Source organism: Paroedura picta, chromosome 16 (genome assembly GCF_049243985.1).
Source record: "Paroedura picta isolate Pp20150507F chromosome 16, Ppicta_v3.0, whole genome shotgun sequence".
Lineage (NCBI taxonomy): Eukaryota > Metazoa > Chordata > Lepidosauria > Squamata > Gekkonidae > Paroedura > Paroedura picta.
Genome location: NC_135384.1, coordinates 3,050,262 through 3,070,812, shown reverse-complemented (window position 1 = coordinate 3,070,812; position 20,551 = coordinate 3,050,262). Strand labels below are relative to the sequence as shown.

The 20,551-nt window shown below is 42.9% G+C and overlaps 2 protein-coding genes and 1 gene segment (V, D, J or C); 1 reads left to right on the top strand and 2 right to left on the bottom strand.

Annotated features, from left to right (window-relative positions):
* Positions 1-2,295: 2,295 nt before the first annotated feature.
* LOC143826526 (vomeronasal type-2 receptor 26-like) lies at positions 2,296-7,959 on the bottom strand. Its single transcript, XM_077315359.1, has 6 exons — positions 7,739-7,959; positions 6,169-6,460; positions 5,017-5,877; positions 4,085-4,312; positions 3,691-3,817; positions 2,296-3,246 (listed from the first exon to the last, which is right to left on the bottom strand). Exons 1-6 carry the CDS (start codon positions 7,957-7,959, stop codon positions 2,342-2,344), a joined length of 2,634 nt encoding a protein of 877 aa, XP_077171474.1. The 3' UTR covers positions 2,296-2,341.
* A 4,240-nt stretch (positions 7,960-12,199) lies between these two features.
* LOC143826525 (immunoglobulin heavy variable 6-1-like) lies at positions 12,200-12,926 on the top strand. The segment is given in 2 exon segments: positions 12,200-12,275; positions 12,601-12,926. Coding segments are annotated over 2 exon segments (402 nt in total).
* A 1,276-nt stretch (positions 12,927-14,202) lies between these two features.
* LOC143826524 (vomeronasal type-2 receptor 26-like) lies at positions 14,203-19,206 on the bottom strand. Its single transcript, XM_077315358.1, has 5 exons — positions 18,916-19,206; positions 17,651-18,502; positions 16,702-16,929; positions 15,681-15,807; positions 14,203-15,104 (listed from the first exon to the last, which is right to left on the bottom strand). Exons 1-5 carry the CDS (start codon positions 19,204-19,206, stop codon positions 14,203-14,205), a joined length of 2,400 nt encoding a protein of 799 aa, XP_077171473.1.
* Positions 19,207-20,551: the final 1,345 nt, after the last annotated feature.

Below are 20,551 nucleotides of genomic sequence, written 5' to 3'. Positions count from 1 at the left end.
AAGAAACTGAAGAAAACCAATTTCCTTACTGTGGAACATCAAACAAGTCCTGAGGAAATTCCGTAAAGGGTAGTGTTTGAAAATGGTAAATGAGCTGGGAAACTATCCCACCAATGAGGAAGTTCCCTGGTTGATACCATTCGTGTGGAACAAGAATTCCTTTTGTGGTGCACTTCATTGTATCTGCTTTGTATATAATGCAAGGCAGTAGCAGCAACAGCACCACTAGCCTCAACATCTGGACAGCAACCTCAGCCTCTGGATACAACTTCTCCTGTCCTCATCTGTAGCATCAACCTATCTTAAATTGGCTTCCTTGGATAAGGGCTGAAACTGTCAATACTCTTCTGAAGTGGAAAAGCAGACAGCAGCCAACAATTTCCAAGGAAACACAAAGGACATCGATAAAGCAGCCTGACAACATCCACTCGCTCAGCAGCACAAGGGGGGGTTTAATCACTGCTTTTCGGTCGGCTGTTTTCGGCACTTTCTTCAACTCTGTTTCAGCTTTGGTCAAGAGGAAAAATAACAGTGATTTGGAAAATCCCCCTGGGAAACAATTGTGTAGACAGCAGTTGGAGCCTAAGTAAAAATGTTGGAAGCAAACTTTTTTTTTTTTTACCCCACACCTGACTGCACAAGTCTCCTCTGCTCCTAGGTGGCTGAAAATTGCCTCTGACTTCCATGGTGAGCAAAAACTAACTGAGCAATCAGGGCCCAAGAACAGAACCTTCTTTTGGGGGATAGAATCGTAGAGTTGGAATGGTCCACACAGGCCATCCAGTCCCCTGCTCAATGCAGGATCAACCTAAAGTATCCAGGAGAAGTATCTGTCCATCCACTGCTTGAAGACCACCACTAAGGGGGAGATCACCACCTCCTTAGGCAGTCTATATCACCGCAGAACTACTCTGACTGTGAAAATTTTTTCCTGATGTCTAACTGGTATTGTTCTAAAGGTAAAGGTAAAGGTATCCCCTGTGCAAGCACCGGGTCATGTCTGACCCTTGGGGTGACGCCCTCTAGCGTTTTCATGGCAGACTCAATACGGGGTGGTTTGCCAGTGCCTTCCCCAGTCATGACCGTTTACCCCCCAGCAAGCTGGGTACTCATTTTACCGACCTCGGGAGGATGGAAGGCTGAGTCAACCTTGAGCCGGCTGCTGGGATCGAACTCCCAGCCTCATGGGCAAAGCTTACAGACAGCTGCCTTACCACTCTGCGCCACAAGAGGCACAAGAGGTATTGTTCTACACATAGTTTAAACCCATTGTGGTGGGTCCTGTCTTCTGCTGTCAACAGGAACCTTTCTCTGCCTTCCTCTAAGTGACAGTCCTTTGGCCAAACCTAGGTTTTATTGGTGGGGAAAACTCTTTATTTCATTTATTAGGAATTTAGGATGCTTTAGGATGCTTTGGGCTGATCCTGCATTGAGGAGGGGGTTGGACTAGATGGCCTGTATGGCCCCTTCCAATTCTATGATTCTATATGATTATAAATAATTTCAGCAGTAGGGATTGGAGCTTCCCATGAACCTTGGAATCAATCCAAAACGCAGTCAAGTGGTATCTGCAAGAAGACTAAGATGATAGAGGATTTCGTCCAAGTAGACTTGTTTAGGAGGTCAGAACATCTTTCGAAATCGAAACCTAGGAAGATGAGATAGTGGCTGTGGGCAGAAACACGGATCAGGTCACAGACCTTCAGGGGTGCTTATGAAGCTTTTGCATGGAGTTACCCCAAACTCACTGGAAACTCATATATTAAAATCAGGTCCAATGACTGCATATGATGGATGACTGCACTCTGAAGTAAAATTTTCCCTCCAGAACACCATGTTCCCTCACAGAATAAACTGCCACCACAGCATGGTTTTCTTTGCTATAAAAATGAAGCTCACCGCATCACTTGTCACTGACATTTCTTTTAGCTTTAATTCAGCTTTGGAATTTTTTTCAGAAGGTGTAGAGCCCTCTTTTCTTATTATCAGAATGGCACTAAGGTGTGGTTAAAAACAAACAGAAGATTTTATTTTGCAAAGAGGAATAGGGAATTCAAATGAGGAATCAAAGTTTTTTTTTTCATACAAATCAGTACTTTCACAGTTCTTTGTTTCAGGCTTTTGAGATGTCCATAGATTTTTCTTTCAGAAGTTAATATTTCTTTCAACCTGAGATGTTTTATTACTATGTTTATCCACAAGCGTATCTGTCTTCCTTTGTTCTTTATGCATTCCACTGAACTCCCCTGGCTTCTTGAAGGTGGTAACTCTTGCTAGGACCACTACTAGCCTCAAGTTATCTCTTACGCATTACAGAAGAAAACAATAGAAAAGTTATATTTCACGAATTCCTTCTCCGTATTAACTGTCCCTTTGTATTTAGTTCAGGCTTCATCATAATAATGTAGCATTTAGGAGAGAAAATAAAACCCAATAACCCAGCACTGGAGGCTAAGATGGAGAAGATCTCCACGGCCACCATGTATTTCCCTTTGGTGCTCAGGTAAGTTGGGACAAAACATAGCCAAACACTGCAGAAGACCAGCATGCTGAAGGTGATGAACTTGGCTTCGTTGAAACTGTCAGGCAACTTTCTTGCTAGGAAAGCGACAGTCAAGGTGATGAGGGACAGAAGTCCCAAGTAGCCCAAAACACTATAAAACATGATAACAGATCCTTCTTTACATTCTGCTACAATCTGTGTATTCAGGGACTTCATGTCTAAATCTGGGAATGGGGGACAAGTTACAAGCCACCACGTACATAAACCTGCTTGAATAAGGGAACAAAGAAGGATGATAGAATGGGTCAACCTTTTCCCCACCCATTTCCTCATTCTGGACCCTGGTTTGGTGGCCATAAAAGCTATAACCACAGTGATCGTTTTGGCCAAGACACAAGAAACAGCCACTGAGAAGATGGTGCCAAAAGCAGACTGCTGGAGGAGGCAATTCACCTTCCTAGGCTGTCCAAGGAAGAGCAAAGAAGAAACAAAGCAGAACAGGAGAGAAATGAGTAGAGTGTAGGTGATATCCCTATTGTTGGCTTTGACTATAGGGGTATCTCTGTGCTTAATAAAAATGGCCAGCACCGAAAGAGTGATTAGGGAAAAAGAAACAGCAACTGAAGTTAGACCGATCCCTAAAGGCTCTGCATAAGAGAGAAAAGTGATGGTCTTGGAAATACATTGATCTTGGTCCTTGTTTGGATATTGGTCTCCTGGACATTTGATACAGTCCTCCATATCTGAAAGAAAGCAATAGGAATGGTTCTCAGCATTTCTCCTCCATATCTGAATGAAATAAATATGTTTCTGGCTATATCTCTGGGTATATCTGTTAACTCATGATTACAACTTGTCATAGCTACATCAGAAATAGAAACTTTCATATCAAAACATACGTTCACCAAATGGCTTACATTCTTAGCTGCTATTCATTAAAGTATGAACCTCATACACCAACATATCTGTCAATTTCTCTGCACCTAAAGTCCTTACATTGTTGGATCGATTGGTGTCTCTGGAATGCACAAAGTTGTCCAAACGTTTAACACAACAGGGAAATGCTCCTAAACTTTAGGCAGGATGTCACAAACAACTGGCTTAAGTGCACGAATAAATTAGTCTTTGAAAAGGCTTGTCAGAATTAATTTGTATGATTGGGTAATGCATCCCCTTACATTACTTACCCATGATATTTGCAATCTGCCCGTCGGGGCATGGAGCACAACCATAGCAGCAAAATTTCTCCCCTTCTTTCTTCTTCTTCTGATAGCCAAGGTGGCAGTGGTCATTGCATACAGAAAGGGGTAGCACCTATTCAAAAACATGACAGGGGTATTTTCAAGACGGAAGAAATTAGGAATCTTACTATTAATTTTCTGTGTTGTTGAAGCAAGAATCTTAAGTAATCTAATTTATTGGGATGCTACTGTTCATGCCAGAGGTGAAATGTAGCCTTGAATTCCAAACACAATCAAATCACACTTGACAGTGTGCCAGTGTACCGGAAAGTAATTTCTCAACCAGGAAACAACCAGCAAAGCAATGGAAAAGCCTCTGAGAACATTCCACAATACAGACCTCGTTGAAACTTTGCTGCCAGACAATCATATCCTCATATATGACCAGTGCTTTGCCTTGCAAAGCGTTAGGATCTAACTTTCCAACTTTCAACTTATGGAAAGACTTGTTCGGTAACATGACCAGGTTCATGACATCAAAACTGCCTTCCATTTCCATCTTATCATTAAAGGACACTGTTTCTCCTGCAGAGTTGTTAAACGAAATGTGTTGGAGGACAGAGTGGAGCTATGGGGGAAATATGGAAAGGTAATTAGTTGGAGAATCACGGTGGGAGTTACAGACAGCTTTCTGTGGTGATAAAATCCTTGGCTATTTCATTGACATGTACATGTAATGTAATGGCTGCAAGTTTGTTGTTCACACTAAGTTAACTTCTGTTTTACCTCTGTGTCTCTGGTCATCTCTCTTTGGGCTATGTATCTCTGTGCAATGGCTTCCAATGACCTCCCTTGAAAGCCAGCTTCTGAATGACCCCATGAAGAATGTCTCCATCAGTCTTAAAGAGCCATCTACTTCCTGACACACAAGCCCTTTGACAAAATACTCCGAAGCAGAATAAGATTTTTCCATGGCCTAAATGGCCAAGCCAGAATACTGTTTCTCCTTTACTCCCTCAAGTTGCCTCATTACCAAACTAAGCTGAGGGAAGGGAAGTCTCCCTTCGACCAAACGACCCGTCAGGGCAGTTTGAACTTAACTTCCAAACATTCATGCCATACAAAACCAAATCTTATTCACAGTATTTGTAGTCTGTCTTTTTCGCAGGAATTCAACAAAAAAATGGACATTCAAGAACCCGTGCTTTAGGGCAGGGGTCCCAACTTGAGGCCCCTTTTTCTGTGCTGCAGAAAAATTCCCACTTTGAAAAAATTCCCACTTTGTAGTTACATGTCCGTGGCAATATCAATATTCCATGATGGAGACATTACCTGCCAAGGCTGGAAATTATGACAGCTCTTTCTTTTGCCACTCACAATGTTTCTATGTATAGGTTTAGAAGAGCACAAGGCATGTAAAGTATATGCTATGGCATAGACCGCATTGTAGATGCTGTAGCTGTGACCAGTCATGTGCATTTCAAACGCAGATGCGGGAAGATTCTCCAGCTTCTCCTCCCCGGTACAGGTTCCGTCAATCTTAGATGGTCCCTGAGAATTAGGAAGGGAGCAGTCAAATGCTTGTTCCCAGAAATCCTTGATGAAGCCATCCCCTTGGGTCCAGTAAGGTTTTATGGTTTTAAGAAATTTCCGAAATCCTAGAAGATCCTGCGAGTGAATTGCAAAGAAAATGGCTCCGTGGAAGAATTCAAGGCCCCAACTCCTTTGAAGGCTTGATAATGAAAAATCAACTTGGGCTGTCATAATCCACACCTTTCTAAATGTATTTCCTTTTAAGTCAGAATTACCAAGAACAATAAAAACCAGCATAGCGATAAGAGTCCTAGACTCTCCGTAGAAGACAAATGTGGTGGCCTTGCTCTCTTCAAAAGGCCGATAACTGTTTGAAATGAAATTTAAAATGTCAAACATGTCGTTCCAGTGGGCTCTGTTCAGGATCCTTTCTGTGAAGGCCAAGCAAATCCCATGTTGGGAAAGCAACGGTTCTATCACCTGCGAGAAATATTCTCCGCTATCATCACTCACGGCAAGCAGCCCGACCCAAGTCCATCGGAAATGCAGAAGTAACTGGACAAGCCCCATGTAATAATAGGACTCATCCGGAACCATGCGGTAAAAGGGAGGTGATTTTGTTTTGTCTCCATCCAGTAAGGAAAATGACCCATAGGCGAGCTAAAGGGAACAAATAGAAATGAGGAATTAGGAGAGGCTGTTCCTGTCTTTATTCTACCTTCCAAAGTTATGGGAATATGGTGCAACAGATGGGAAATGGTCACAGGAAACTGCTAAAGGCACCTGCTGTCTCCTCCCACTCCTCTACCTCTCTTTGTACTTTGCAGCAACTTTCCATATAGCTTTGTTTCTTGGTCCATCAGACATGGACCTCTCCCTCCTTCGAGTTATTCCCAGTCTGAAATGCAGGTCATTCCTGAAAGCTTGCATTCTTCTATGCGCACAGCTTACCTGCGGAATCTTGTAGAGGCCCAGTATATCTGCCATGTGGAAGGAGATATCACCACCAAGTCCCCCGATGGTGGCCATTAGCCTTTTCTGGTTGTCACATTCATAATTGGGAAAATATTCACGCGACTTAAAGAGCAGATCCAGAGTGGTTCGGTAGGTCAGCTTATCATCGTAGTAGCTGTCGTAGATGTGGAACCCAAGAGTGACGTTGGGCAAGAGCTTGGGGTTCATGTTGATCTCATTAACAGCAAACGCCAAGGCCAGGATGTGCTGGTAAAAGTTAGTAACCATCCTTTAAAAAGAGTTAATGTATCATGGTCAACTCAACAACCCATAGTCAACTCAACAACCCACTTTCCTGTGCTGCCGGAAAGCTTTCTCCAGTATACTTGACTTTTTCCTTTATACCTGGTAGGACTGGTCAGAATATCAGATCATGCTAAAGAAAAGGCTAAATTAAGAAGGCTGGTTTCCAGTTTTCTCATAGCAAACTCTGCTCCTAAACTCATGATCCAATATTCCTCTTATAATAGAGTCATTAAAAAAATTTCCACTCTACTACACACTCCTTCCCCACTATTTTCAGAAAAAAAATACTTTTGAAATTAAATTGGAGATGGAGGGGCTTTTTAAAAAATCTAAAGCCAAGTTATATATGGAAACACTTAAAATAAACATTAAGAGTTTGGTGCTATATCCCATTTAATAATTTCAGTGGATTAAATAAAATGATTTAAATTTAATGTGTCACCAGACGAACCCTCTGAACTATTGTGGTCATTAGAAGAAAGACAAAGCATTACAGAAGGTCCTTTCACACAGATAAAAAATAACTCTCTTTCAATCCGCTTGCAATGGATTTTGCAACTGGGTTGAAACTGCATTATTTAGCATGTGTGAAATCACAGTTCTGTATAGACATGGTTGTTTTTGAGCTGCCTGTTTCTTTCAAAAAATGGCCTCAGTACGTCCAGATCACATTACATACATTTGAATGTTGAAGGATATTTATTTATCACCACCATCCTCATTACAATATCACGGATTCTCATATGTGCATATCTAACAACATGCAAATGTGATGTCCTTAGAAACATACATGCTACAAACCACTACTTTCTTCCAATCCCTCCCCCGAGAAAAAGAGCAGGCTTTCTGGGAGATGAATGTATGGCAGGCAGAGAAGCTAAATAAGATTCAGAAAGTTGTGGGGAAAGGAGGAATGCTGGTCATGTGTTCTCGGGTTTCCAGGTTACAAAAAAGCTGAAGAAAATTGATTACGGGTTGAGTCCAGGACATATATAAATAAACAACTACAGGCCACCCCCTACATACATACACACACACACACCCTTTTTTCACCATCCAACAGGAACTGCCCTGGCAAATACTGGATTGATTCGTGACGAATCCAAGTTTTATTGATTATTGATTATTTATACTCTTGCGGTTTTATCTATGTTGCACTTTATTCATGATGTTCGCTGCCCTGAGACACTGAGTGAAGGGTGGGATATAAATGCAATACCAATAATAACGGCAATAGCAGTCATAATAATAACATCCTTACTGTGGGATATCATACAAGTCCTGAGAAATATCTTCGAAGGACAGCTTATGAAAGTGGTAAATGATCTGAGAAGCTATCCCTCCAATGAGAAAGTCTCCTGGCTGGTACCATTCATGTGGAACAGGGCTCTCTCTCACTGTGCACCTTGTTGTGTCTACTTTGTACGCAATGCAAGGCAGAAGCAGCAGCAGCAGCGATAGTGAGTTGAGCATCTGGACCATAACCTGAACCCCGGAATACCGCTTCTCCTGCACCTGTCTACAGCACCAGCCCTAGCTTAAGCTGTCTTTCTCAGACAGCACCTGAGACGATCGATCCACGCCCAAAGCTGACAGCAGGTGTGTTCTCTTTAGCATGCATGGAATCGGAATGGGAAAGCTGAGCAGGCCATTTGGGGAGGCTAGTGCTCTGATTAACACGGGGGGTTAAACAAAGCGAAATGTCACAGACCGAACCGGCAGAGGCCTGACTACGTCTAATCTCATATTCTGGCTCTGAAAAACACAAGGGGAATTATAATCTTCCCCCTCCAAAAAACTGGCTCGTTGACTTTCGTCATTTCTGTTTTCATCCAACTCTGATCAAATTAATAAATTATAGTGATCTAGGTAATTCCAGGGGCAAATAATTATGTCTATGGAGTTTGGGCACTATCTAGCAGATGGAGTAGCAAGCACATTTTTTCCCCCTTCACACCTGGCCAGAAAAGACTCCTTTGCTCCTAAGGGAGTCAAAGTTTCCTCTGGCTTCCAACCTTGGTTGGTGAGCAAACAAGAAGATAGAACAAAGTTCGAATCCTGCAATATCTTAACAATTAAAGGCTTAGAGCTAGGGAAGAATTTAATGAGATTTTTAGGAAAAACCATGGGATGTATAAACATTTTTGGCATTATTTTATTTGTAAAAGATATGTTAAAAATAGGCATTTTTCAGGGTAAATTCTCAAGTTAGGGTTATGAATCACTTAGGTAAAGTTTGGGTTGGATAGATGTCATGTTTAGCGGGAATTTTAGGGCTGTGGAAGACTTAGTGACATAGTTAAGAAAGTCCATGGGATGTATAACCATTTTTTGACATTATTTTACATGCAAAAATATGTTTAAAAATAGGGATTTGTATCAGAGTAAATTCTCAAGTTAGGGATAGGGTAAGCTTAGGTATGGTTCCGGTTGGGGAGTTTTTAGATTTAGTGGGAGCGTTAGGACTGGGGAAGACTTAGTGACATAATTAGGAAAGGCCATGGGATGCCGAAATATTCCCTGTGTGGGATGAGCCCTATAATGTTTTCCTTGTGGAGACAGAAATTCCTGTGGATTATTCCCCCCATTAACCAGCAGGGGGAACAAGTTTCACACTTCCGTGCTATTCTGTTCCAAAAGCACCCCAGATCTCATTCTGCTGCAATATGTACTCTGCTGCACACGTCCCTCTTATAGCGGGACATAACGCAGGAGCAGAATATGCAAAACAGGCCAATAATGTGTCCCTGCTTAAATAGAAGTCTCAGGAATGGCACGAGCCATCTTGGAAGACATCATGGAGACCTTCATCCTAATTCTTTGTGTCTTTTCAGTGCTTAAAGAGGGTCTGTGTTCCTAACAGAGATTTCTTTTCTGCTAATGAAAAATGGACGGGGTGGGGGATAATTCTGCCTGCTTCCTTTATTTGATCTTCAGACCCTTCAGAGAATTTCAGATGATGTTTCATTAAGCAGCTCCATCTAAACCTGTGCTTCTGACCTATCGTATGGATCTTTTAAGGAACACGGGGGAAATCTGCCACTTCAGGCAAAGTCGGATAATGACTGTCCATGAAAATCTCTCCAACAGCCATGCTATGTACTTTCCCACTTCGTATCTTTGCTCAATTTCTTTTTAATGATTGCCTTTTCTTTTCTACCAGTGGTCCCCTCTGACATCCAGCTGACCCAGTCTGGTATGGGACTGGTTAAACCCGGGGAGTCCCTAAGATTGACCTGCATGGTCTCCGGAGCCTCCATTACTGATGGATACATTTATGTTTGGATCCGCCATCCACCCAACGAAAGCATGGAATGGCTAGGAAGGAGGTACTACAGGAGTTCTACCTGGATCGCAGACTATGCCTCAGTCTTGCAGGGCAGGGTCTCCATCTCTCCTGACACCTCCAAGAATGAGCTCATTCTCCAGTTGAGCTCCCTGACAGCTGCAGACACGGCCAAATATTACTGCGCCCGACGGCCACACAGTGGCACGGTGCCAACCTGCCGTCAGCACAAAAAAAGGGGAAGCTGGCCTCGTAAGCAGATAGTCGCCTGGGGCTACAGACTCCTCCCCCACGGCACGGCTTCGTATTTGTTGTAGCCTGCATCCCTAACGCCACTTGTAACCACGTGATAATGAAACAGGGATTATTGACCCTGTCATGTCCTGGAATTCCAGGTGGGTAAATAAGTTGCAAAGAGCAAAACGTTCAAGATTCTTAAAAGCACAGATTAAAAACAGGCGCCTTTGCTCAAGAAGGACGTGACAGGGGGCAACCAAATTTGAAAATTGTGCAGCATGCTGAACCTCTCTTGCAGTTTACGGGCTGCGAATGCCAGCATAAAATTGACGATTGACAGAAGCCCCATCATCTCCGATCTCAGGCTCAGGGCTGCCAACTGGAATGCATATGAAGGCCCACCAAGGGGCTGAAGGGTCCACCAAAGCCTGGCAGACTTGATCTTGGGACTACACAGCAAGGAAGGAAGTGATCAGCTGACTGGAACCTATATTCAGCCGATATCAGAAGGCAGAGAGTGCTACTAGGGGAGCGAAGGAATGCCGGGCAGTTCCAGGCAAAGCACGTCCTAACAGAGGCTCATTTCAAGTACCCATTGGCATTCCAGATAATCTGATCATAAACTTACACTCCGCATCACCAAACCAACAAGCAAGAGGGGGATCTGAATGAATTTCTCCTCGTGGAATGTATTTCTCCTCGTGGGGAGAGAAAAATGCAAGAAGACGCAAGATGAGGAGCGAATTCCATATGCGCTGCAGAGTCCCTCTTATAGCTGAACATGAAGCCGGAGCTGAATATGCAAAACAGGCTCTTCGCCTGTCCCTACTTAAATAGAAGTCTCAGGATGGTTGGGAGCCATCTTGGAAGACATCATGGAGACCTTCATCCTAATTCTTTGCGTCTTTTCAATGCTGAGGCAGGGTATGTGTTCCTAACGGAGATTTGTTCTCATTGTTTTTTGTCTGATGGAAAATGGAAGCAGCGAGGAGGGGGGAATTCTTCCTCATTCCATTATTTGATGTTTAGGGACCCTTCAGAGAATTTCAGATGTTAAAGCGTTAAGCAGCTTCCCCTAAAACTGGGCTTCTTATCTACAACACAAACCTTTTAAAGAGCAAAATAATCAGCAGGTTTGGCCAGATTTGCACAATGCCTGTACTCGACAACCTCTCCCAAATCTTTGCTCAATGTCTTTCTACCATGATTTCTTTTTTCTACCAGGGGTCCTCTCTGCAATCCAGCTGACCCAGTCTGGAGGAGGAACAGCCAAACCTGGGGAGTCCTTAAGACTGACCTGCACAGTCTCTGGTGCCAAGATCACTGATGGATATGCTACCAATTGGGTCCGCCAGCCGCCCAACCAAGGGCTAGAATGGATAGGAAGGAGATACTACAGCAGTTCTACCTGGCACAGTCAATATGCCTCGGCCTTGCAGAGCAGGGTCTCCATCTCTCCTGACACCTCCAAGAATGAGTACACGCTCCAACTGAACTCCCTGACAGCTGCAGACACGGCCAAATATTACTGTGCCCGAGACACACGGTGACACAGAGCCAAGCTGCCGTCTGTACAAAAAGGAGAAGCTGTGGCACTGTGTGAAAAAGAGCTTTGGACTAGATGGGCCTTTGCCTGGTCCAGGGCCACTTCCCTTATGTTCTTAAGACATGAACACAGGGACTGTTCGTTGTGATGGAGCAGTGAGTCCAAACAGCACCAAGCCAGAGTGAGAAGCCATAAGAACCCTGCCAGAGACAATTCCACCAGAGACTGGAAGATCTTGGACTTAGGGATGCATGGCAAGAAAGGAAGTGACCAGCTGACTAGGGTCTATACTAAGCCAATATCAAAAGGCAGAGAGTCTTACTAAGGGGTTGAAGGAATGTGGGGCAACTACTCCCTCCACCATGCACAGCCCATTCTAAGATGTGTTCAATCCAAGTCTCTTTTCCTCAAGGACATCTAAAACTCCTTCCAGATAATTTGGGCTTGAACTCATGATCCTGTTCTCCCAAAGACTAAGCGTCTGGGGGCACCTGAGTGTATTTCTCCTCATGAAAGGAAAACAGAGGAAAAGGCAAGATGAGGAGCAAATGATGTGCATACTACAGAGTCCCTCTTATAGCTGAACATGAAACCGGAGGAGAATATGCAAAGCAGACCCTTCATCTGTCTCTGCTTAAATAGAAGTCTCAGGAATGGAAAGAGCCATCTTGGAAAACAATATGGAGACATTAATCCTAATTCTTTGTGCCTTTGCCATGCTGAAGCAAGGTAGGCGTTACTAACAGGGATTTCTTCCGACAAAAAATGGAGAGGGTAGGAGGAAATTCAGCCTGCTCCCTGTATTTAGTGTTTAGAGACCGGTGGCAGAGTTTATTCTTTTTACATTTCTTTTCAAATTTTATGCTGCCCTTTAAGTTATTCAGCAGTTTCCACTAAAGCTTAGCTGTGCAAAAAAAAAAACCCAGCCACTTCAAGCCAATTTGGACAGTGACTCTACATACAACTTTCTCCTTCTTGCCAACAGCCATTCTATGTACTGTACCATTTCATAACTTTGATGGATTTCTATTTGAAATTATTTCTTTTCGACCAGGGGTCTTCTCTGCAATCCAGCTGACCCAGTCTGGAGGAGGAACGGCCAAACCTGGGGAGTCCCTAAGACTGACCTGCACAGTCTCCGGCACCTCCATTAATGATGGAGCTGCTTATCATTGGGTCCGCCAGCCACCTAACAAAAGCATGGAATGGATAGGAAGGAGATTCTACGGCAGTTCAATGTGGCACAGTGAATATGCCTCAGCCTTTCAGAGAAGGGTCTCCATCTCTCCTGACACCTCCAAGAATGAATTTTCTCTCCAGCTAAACTTCGTGACAGCTGCAGACACGGCCAAATATTACTGTGCCCGAGACCCACGGTGACACAGAGCCAAGCTGCCATCTGTACAAAAAAGAGAAGCTGGCTACTCAAGCAGATAGTTGCCCGGTGCTGCAGATTCTTCCCCTAAACAGTACTGTGGCTTTTACCCAAATACAATGTGACAAGTATGAAACGGGGACTTATTTTTCTCATTTAATCAAAATAGTTAGCCCCTGCCTGATATCCTTGAATTCAAGGTGGCTAATGTTAAAATAATAAAGTCACAAATATTCATCGAAATCAGGGATGAGATTCTTAAAAGCACAGATCAAAAACAGTCAGATTAGCTCAAGCTGGATGTGACAGCTGGCAACCAAACTCTGCAAACGATGCTTCTGTACCACTGGGAGATGTTTTCTCATCTCAGTTCACCATCTGCCCAATGACTTTGCTGATATGAGCTTGGAAACCACAGCCAAAGAATGTGGGGAAATGCCATTCATTGTATAATGAAGGAGCTGATCTTTGGCTCTCTTCTCTTTTCTCACATCCACCAGTGCTTTTGTAGGGCAGGGTTTGTGGTTTTGTTGTTGTTGTAGAGTACAGAAAGATAGCTGACTGTGCAATTTGGGTAGCATAGTCTCAAGAGACAGAGGCAAGACCAACCCTGCAGGTTCATCTCAGGGCTCCATGGCAAGGAAGGAAGTCACGACCCAACCGGAGACTATACTAAGCCAGTATCAAAAGATGATCTTGGTTATTTTTGTCATCTTGGTTATTAGATGTCTCTTCTTCTGGATTGTATCGATGGACATAGTGCAATATTCTTGGGGTCCCAATGAGAAAGGCAGACAATAAATATGAGGGTAATTAAAAAAAAAACTTATTGCTACACAATCAGAGAAACCTTTATTAAGCAAAAATATAAAAACGTGAAGCTGTTGTTTTTCAACATATCCTCTGTTTAAGCCTAGGAGGTGCTTCCATTCTGTTCCTTTAATTAAATTTACAATTTTAAACTGGTGATGTGCAAAAAAAGAAGAAAAATCTAGTTGTATGCCATCCGGAATAAACTGTCTTCCTCTGCATCTTAAAGATCATGAGTGAAGGGGGCGGGCAAGGCAGATTGTTCCTTTACAGTGGAGCTGGCACCAAAAAAACCCTCCCTCCAGATAGGCTTCTTTGGTTGATGATAGTTTTAGCAGGTGGTTGTGTTGATCTGTGCTGCAGAAATTAGATTTTCGCTCAGTAGCACCTTAAAGACCAATGATATGGTGGGGGGGGGGGTAGAATTTTTCAAGAGTCAAAGATGTGATGCATTTAACAGGAATACTATACTCAATTCTTTTTCAGTATTAACTGTTCTCTCCTGTTTAGATCAGGCCTCAGCAGAATAATATAGCATTTGGGGGAAAAGATGCAAGCCAGCAAGCCAGCACTGGAGGCCAAGATAGAGAAGATCTCCACGCATACCATGTATTTCCCTTTGGTGCTCAGATAAACCGGAACAAATGACAACCAGACGCTGCAAAAAAGCAACATGCTGAAAGTGATGAATTTGGACTCGTTAAAACTGTCTGGCAATTTCCTGGCTAGGAAAGCCACAGTCAAACTGACTAGGGACAAACACCCTACGTAACCCAGAGCAAAATAAAGCATGACAACAGATCCTTCGTTGCATTCTGCTACAATCTCTCCGGCCAATGTCTGCCTATCTAAATCTGGGAAAGGGGGTGAGGTTCCTAGCCACACTGTACAAAGGACTGCTTGAAGAAGAGAACAGGACAGGACAATGGAGTTGGTCATTCTTTTCCCCACCCATTTCCGCATCCTGGATCCTGGTTTGTTGGCCATGAAAGCGACCACCACAGTGACAGTTTTGGCCAAGACGCAAGAAACAGACACTGAGAAAATGACTCCAAACGCGGCTTGCCGAAGGAAACAAGTTCCCTTGTTTGGTTGTCCAATGAATAGTAAAGGACAGAGAAAGCACAGCAGAAGGGAGACAAGGAGGGTATAGGTGATATCCCTGTTGTTGGCTTTGACGATGGGGGTAGATTTGTGCCTAATAAAAATACCCAGAACCAAAGATGTCATCAGAGAAAATGCAAGAGCAACAGAAGTCAAACTGATCCCCAAAGGTTCTCCATAAGACAGAAAACTTATTGTCTTGGATATACATTGAGCTTGGTCCATGCTTGGATATTGATCTTCTGGACATTTGATACAGTCATCCATATCTGAAGATAGAGAAATAGGCCCAATCTCAGCATCGGTTCACAAGAGTTTTTCAGCTGATTCTAATTGCAACATTTGAAGTTGGAGTTATGAGGGAGAATCTATGAACCTCTTTTTTTTGGGGGGGGGGGTAGGGCCCTGATATTAACTAGGGATGTGCACCGAAGAAAAATTCAGTACAGTTTAGTTTCAGTAGAAAATTATTCGGGTATATCCAAATCACTGACATCCCTTTATCGGTTCTTATTATTGAATTATTTCTATGTTTTCTTAAATGTCACGCATGTTGATGATACAATACAATTACGAAAAATTAGACCAGGGATTTTCAACCAGGACAATGAGTATATATAAGTCTGTACTTGTGAGTTGCCACTTGCATTCTGGATTTTTTAAAGACATCGATTAGAGGTGATCAACATCAGATGTATGATCCTGCACAGAAATTCTCTAGATTCCTTTTTAGAATAAAACTTGGCAGGGTTATTGAAGTGGCTACTAGAGCACAAACTGATGACACAACCTTTTTTTTGGGGGGGGGGGGTGATTATCAGAATTTTCCCGTTTGCATCACCTACCGATCTGATTTGCAAATTTCCCTTCCTGGCATGGAACGCAATCATAGCAGCAAAACTTCTCTCCTTCCTTCTTTTTCTTATGGGAACCAGGCTGACAGTGGTCATTACAGACAGAAGTAGGGAGCACCTATTCCATAGCATAACAATATAGTAAATTATTTCATTCACTAATGAGCAGTTAAGATACTATACATGGAACAGTCATCTAGTAGTCCTGTGATTATGGCAGGTGTTTGCCGTCACATCCTTGGTTGGAAACTGTTGGGGACTAAGAAAGAAATCATCCCAAAAGACAGGCAAGGTCAGCAAATCCATTTTCCCTTTCTCTTTATTAAAGCATTATTCAGTTTTGCATAGCCTGTGGGAAGCCAGGTGAGTGGGTCCCTTCCTGATCTCATCTGGCAGGCCATTCATTAAGGCAGAGGTTTCTGGGGGTTGAATTATTATTATTATTATTATTATTATTATTATTATTATTATTATTATTATTATTATTAATTAGATTTATAAGCCTCCAGCTCCAAAGTCAGGCTTTGGGTGACAACATGGTTATTATGAGTACAAAGTTTCCAATGAAAACAGTTCCACAATAAAAACAATAAAACAGTGACCCTGAATGCTCAGTTGCTTATTTCTTGGACCTTGATTATCTTTTTGTTGCTAGTGGGCAAACTGGGAGAGAGAGGAGGCCCATTCGATTGTATTCAGGTGAAATGGCCTCAACCAAAGGCCTGGTGGAATAATGTTGTTTTTCAGGCCCTGCAGAACTTTGCTAGCTCTGTCAGGGTCCAAGTTCCCACTGGCAACATATTCTACCCTGCTTAGGCCAGGGCAAGGCCATGCACACATTTTTAAATACTTGAAAAAGTTACATATCTTTAGCTTTGCATGTTTAGGCTGAAAGTCACACTGGCTTCAGTATACAGCCAAAGACTAACTATCAAGGACTATGTCAGAGTGTTTCCCCCTAAGATATATGTAGAGAATAGAATTAGCCCATAAAATACCCAAGAGTCAACACCTGGTTGAAAAGCGGAGGCCACACTATTTGGTCCTCGTAAATGATCAATTCCTCTCCTTCGGGAGCGTCAGGATTCAGCCTTCCGACTTTCACTTGCAATAAGGAACCGTTTGGAAAGGTGACCAGATTCATTAGATCAAATTCAGCCGCCATTTCCCTCATACCATTAAAATATACGGTTTCGCCTGCTGAGTTGTTGAACAGCATTCCTTGAAGAAATTGATGGAGCTACGACAAAAGGAAAAACAGAACGAAAGGCAATCCATCAGAGTGCCTATGTCAAGTGTTACAAATATGTGTAGTGGTGGAAAGGGTTGTCAAATCACAGCCAATTCATGGCCACCTCACAGGGTTTCCAAAGCAAGAGATGTTTAGAAGTGATTTGTCATCGTGACACTCTGCATAGCAGCCATGGAATTCCCCAGTGGTCTTCCATCTGAATAACCCAACCCTGGCTCACCCTGCTTAGCTTCTGAGATCTGATGGCATTGGGTTCACCTGAGCCATAGAGGTCACATCTCAAATATTCTCTCCATTACTTCAGCTAAATCTATGCCAAGGTAAAAGAAGGTCAGCTACAAATTTGTACATTCTAAAATAATGCCAACCTAGAAAACATTCCTTTTTGGACACGACAACCAAGTTCACAAGCAAGAATGGACACCACTCACAATGCTCTTGCCACATGGAATCACAATTTTGCATGGATAAAACATCTCCCTGTTGACACTATATGTTGACAATGTGTATCGAGAGTTTTGCAAGTATCACACCCTCCTGTTACTGGATTTCTAGAATGTAAAGCTGGGACATCTGAACAAGAAAATTGTCCACCAAGAAACACACGCGACATCCTTTTGCCAGTTATTCATGTTGGAGAAAGTTGGAAACACCCTCTTCCAAAACATATTTTCCTTACAAGATTGACAACTGATTGAAAAGCTACTACCTGCCAAGGTTGCAGACTCTGAACTTCAGGTACTCCCATAGGCACCATTGGTTTGCGGCTGGATCGGAAAGACTGCAGCGCATACAAAGCATGTGCCACAGCATAGACAGAATTATAGATGACGTAGCTGTGGCCAGACATGCTCATTTCAAAGATCGGTTGAGGGAGGCTCTCGAGCCTCTCCTCCCCAGTACATGTGCTACTATCTTTCAGGGGCTCTTGGGTTTTTGGAAATGAACAATCAAAAGCTTGTTCCCAGAAGTGGCCGAGAAAATCATCATGTTTCCGGTAAGGTTTCACATGTTGAAGAAATTTCTGAAAGCCTTCTGGGCTATCTGAGTGAATCATGAAGAAAATGGCTCCTTGGTAAAACTGAAAATTCCAGTTCCTTTGAATGCCTGTCAGTACGAAATCGACCTGGCCCGTCATAATCCACACCTTTCCTTGGGGAGGATTGTCCTTATATCCAGAATCTACAAAGGATAGTAAAGTCATCAGCCAGGTAATGGTAGTGGGTCTTCCATAGAGGATGAATGTACTTGCTTTGCTATATCCAAAAGCAAGGTATGATGTGGAGGCGAGGTAATTAAAATAGTCTAGACTCATTGTAAGTGACTTTGATAGTAATCTTTCTGTGAAGGCTAGACAGATTCCATTTTGGGTAAGTAATGGTTCCAGACTATGTGAGAAGTGCTCTCCAGTTTCGTCATCCAACACAAAGAGCCCAACCCATGTCCATCCGAAATGTTTAAGCAACTTCATGGTCTGATGGGCTTCATTGAGTGCCCTGTGGTAAAAGGAAGGGAGTTGTCTGGTGTCCTTCTCCTCTTGAGCAAACAATCCATATGTGAACTAAAGGGGGATGCAGATAGATAAGAGAGGGGAAGGATCTAATTAAACATTTGCCAGGATCTGCCTGTTGTTAAGATGCCTGTCATGGTCTCTGGATGTTCTCACTATAATGTCATCTGTCAAAGGTTTACTGCTCTCAAAATGCGCAGTACAATGTATATGCACAATGAGCCTGAATGTTCTGAGATCATTGGAACGTGGTGCAAAGCCCAAGGATGCAATCTCTATAATCCCTATGATCTCACGACTCGATGGAATAATATTCCTTTCAAGTTTCCACTTAGTTTGTTTTTCTTTTTGTATCGTGTAAGACTTCCTTTCCTTCTGACTGCTTGACCTTGCAAGTCACAAATCACTCCCGGAATGAAAAGCATCTTTAACCAAACAATCATGGTCCTTGGCACAGAATTTACCTGTGGGATCTTGAAGAGATCTAAAATCTCTGCCATATGGAAGGAGATCTCAGAGCACAGTCCACCAACAACAGCAATTACACTCTTTTCAGTGTCACATCTGTAGTTGGGGGAAAAACTATGGGATTTGAAGAGCATATTCAGAGTACTGTGATAAATCATCCATTCGTCATAATAGCTGTCATGGATATGGAATCCAAGCGAGACGTTTGGCAAAATCTTTGGATTGTTGTTGATCTCATTAATGGCAAATTCCAAAGCCAGGACATTTTGGTAGTTTTTTGTCATCATGCTGGAAATAGAACGCAATATTCTTTTGTAAACCAAGGACTCTGAATATTGTTTATACTAGGAAAAGACTGTAACATATAAACTGTTTTGCCAAACCCCTCCAATTCCCTCTCTTCAGAGAGCCCCAACAAAGGTGCCCTTACTCAACACTGGTGGACACAATCACAAACAGACACACATACACAGAGAGAGAGAGAGAGGGGGGGCATCCTGATTGTTGCCAAAACCAGATTTCTAACAAACATTGAACCCTGGATGGAGAAAAAAAAACAGCACATACTCATACCAACTCTGTGAGGAGGGTCAGGCTGAGAGGGTGTGACTGCCCCAAGCAAACTCCCAACCTTCCATGGCAAGGGGAACATTTAAACATGGGTCTCCTTGACCCTATATTCCAACATTCTAACCATGACGCCACACGGGCTTTGAAAGATCAAGGAAGATGTGGTCCCCTTTGTGTAATCCCAGAGGAGATAATTTCCATTCCCGCCACTTCTGCGAGGACTTACGCTCTCTAGCTCATCCCTGAGTTTAACAACTGTAGTCACTGTACATTTCTTGTGTCACACTGGTTTATGGGTATTGCAAGAAAGGATGATTGATATTTGTAGTGCATTTCTGACCCAAGGATAAATTGCAAGGCCCTCAAATGGGAACAGTGTAGGCTACCCCAGAATTAATAACTATAGTATACTTCACCCTTTGCAGGAACTTCATCACTATACGGCTTAAGGCCAAGGTTTGTAGAACATAATCAGAGCATTTCTAACCACGGTCATAAAATGTCTTGCCTCATGTAAATCTTGGAGGAGAGGGGAATCTTATTTACCAACAGTACCCAATTTGAAAATCAATAAATCAATAAAAAGACAAACATGAAAGGAAGGGTTCAGAGTGCAGACCAAAAATAACCCTTATCCTACGTGGACTTTCTATGCGTGTGATCAGGACTAGCTCCCCAGAAGGTGGGGGGGGAAATATTTTCTTACATCGTATTCTCAAACACATCCTGGAACGGCATTTCTCTGAAAGAAAATTCGGGGCGAAAATTAACAATCTGAGAGATAATTCCACCTAATTGGACGTTCCCCGATTGATAACTCTCATGCAGAATGGGGAGGAAACCCTTTGAGTGACAGCTATTGATTTTGCTTGCCACGGAAGGGAACAGGAACAACAATGTGACCGCCAGCAGCACCATTGAACAGCAGTGATTATCTACTGATACAGAAGTCCCCGTGCCCATCTAAAGTGCCAGCCCCTTTTAAACAGGCTGCCTGGGATGGCAACAGACACTGTCAATACCCGTCTCGAAAGACTCCCTTTTAGCATTAGTAGAGCTGGA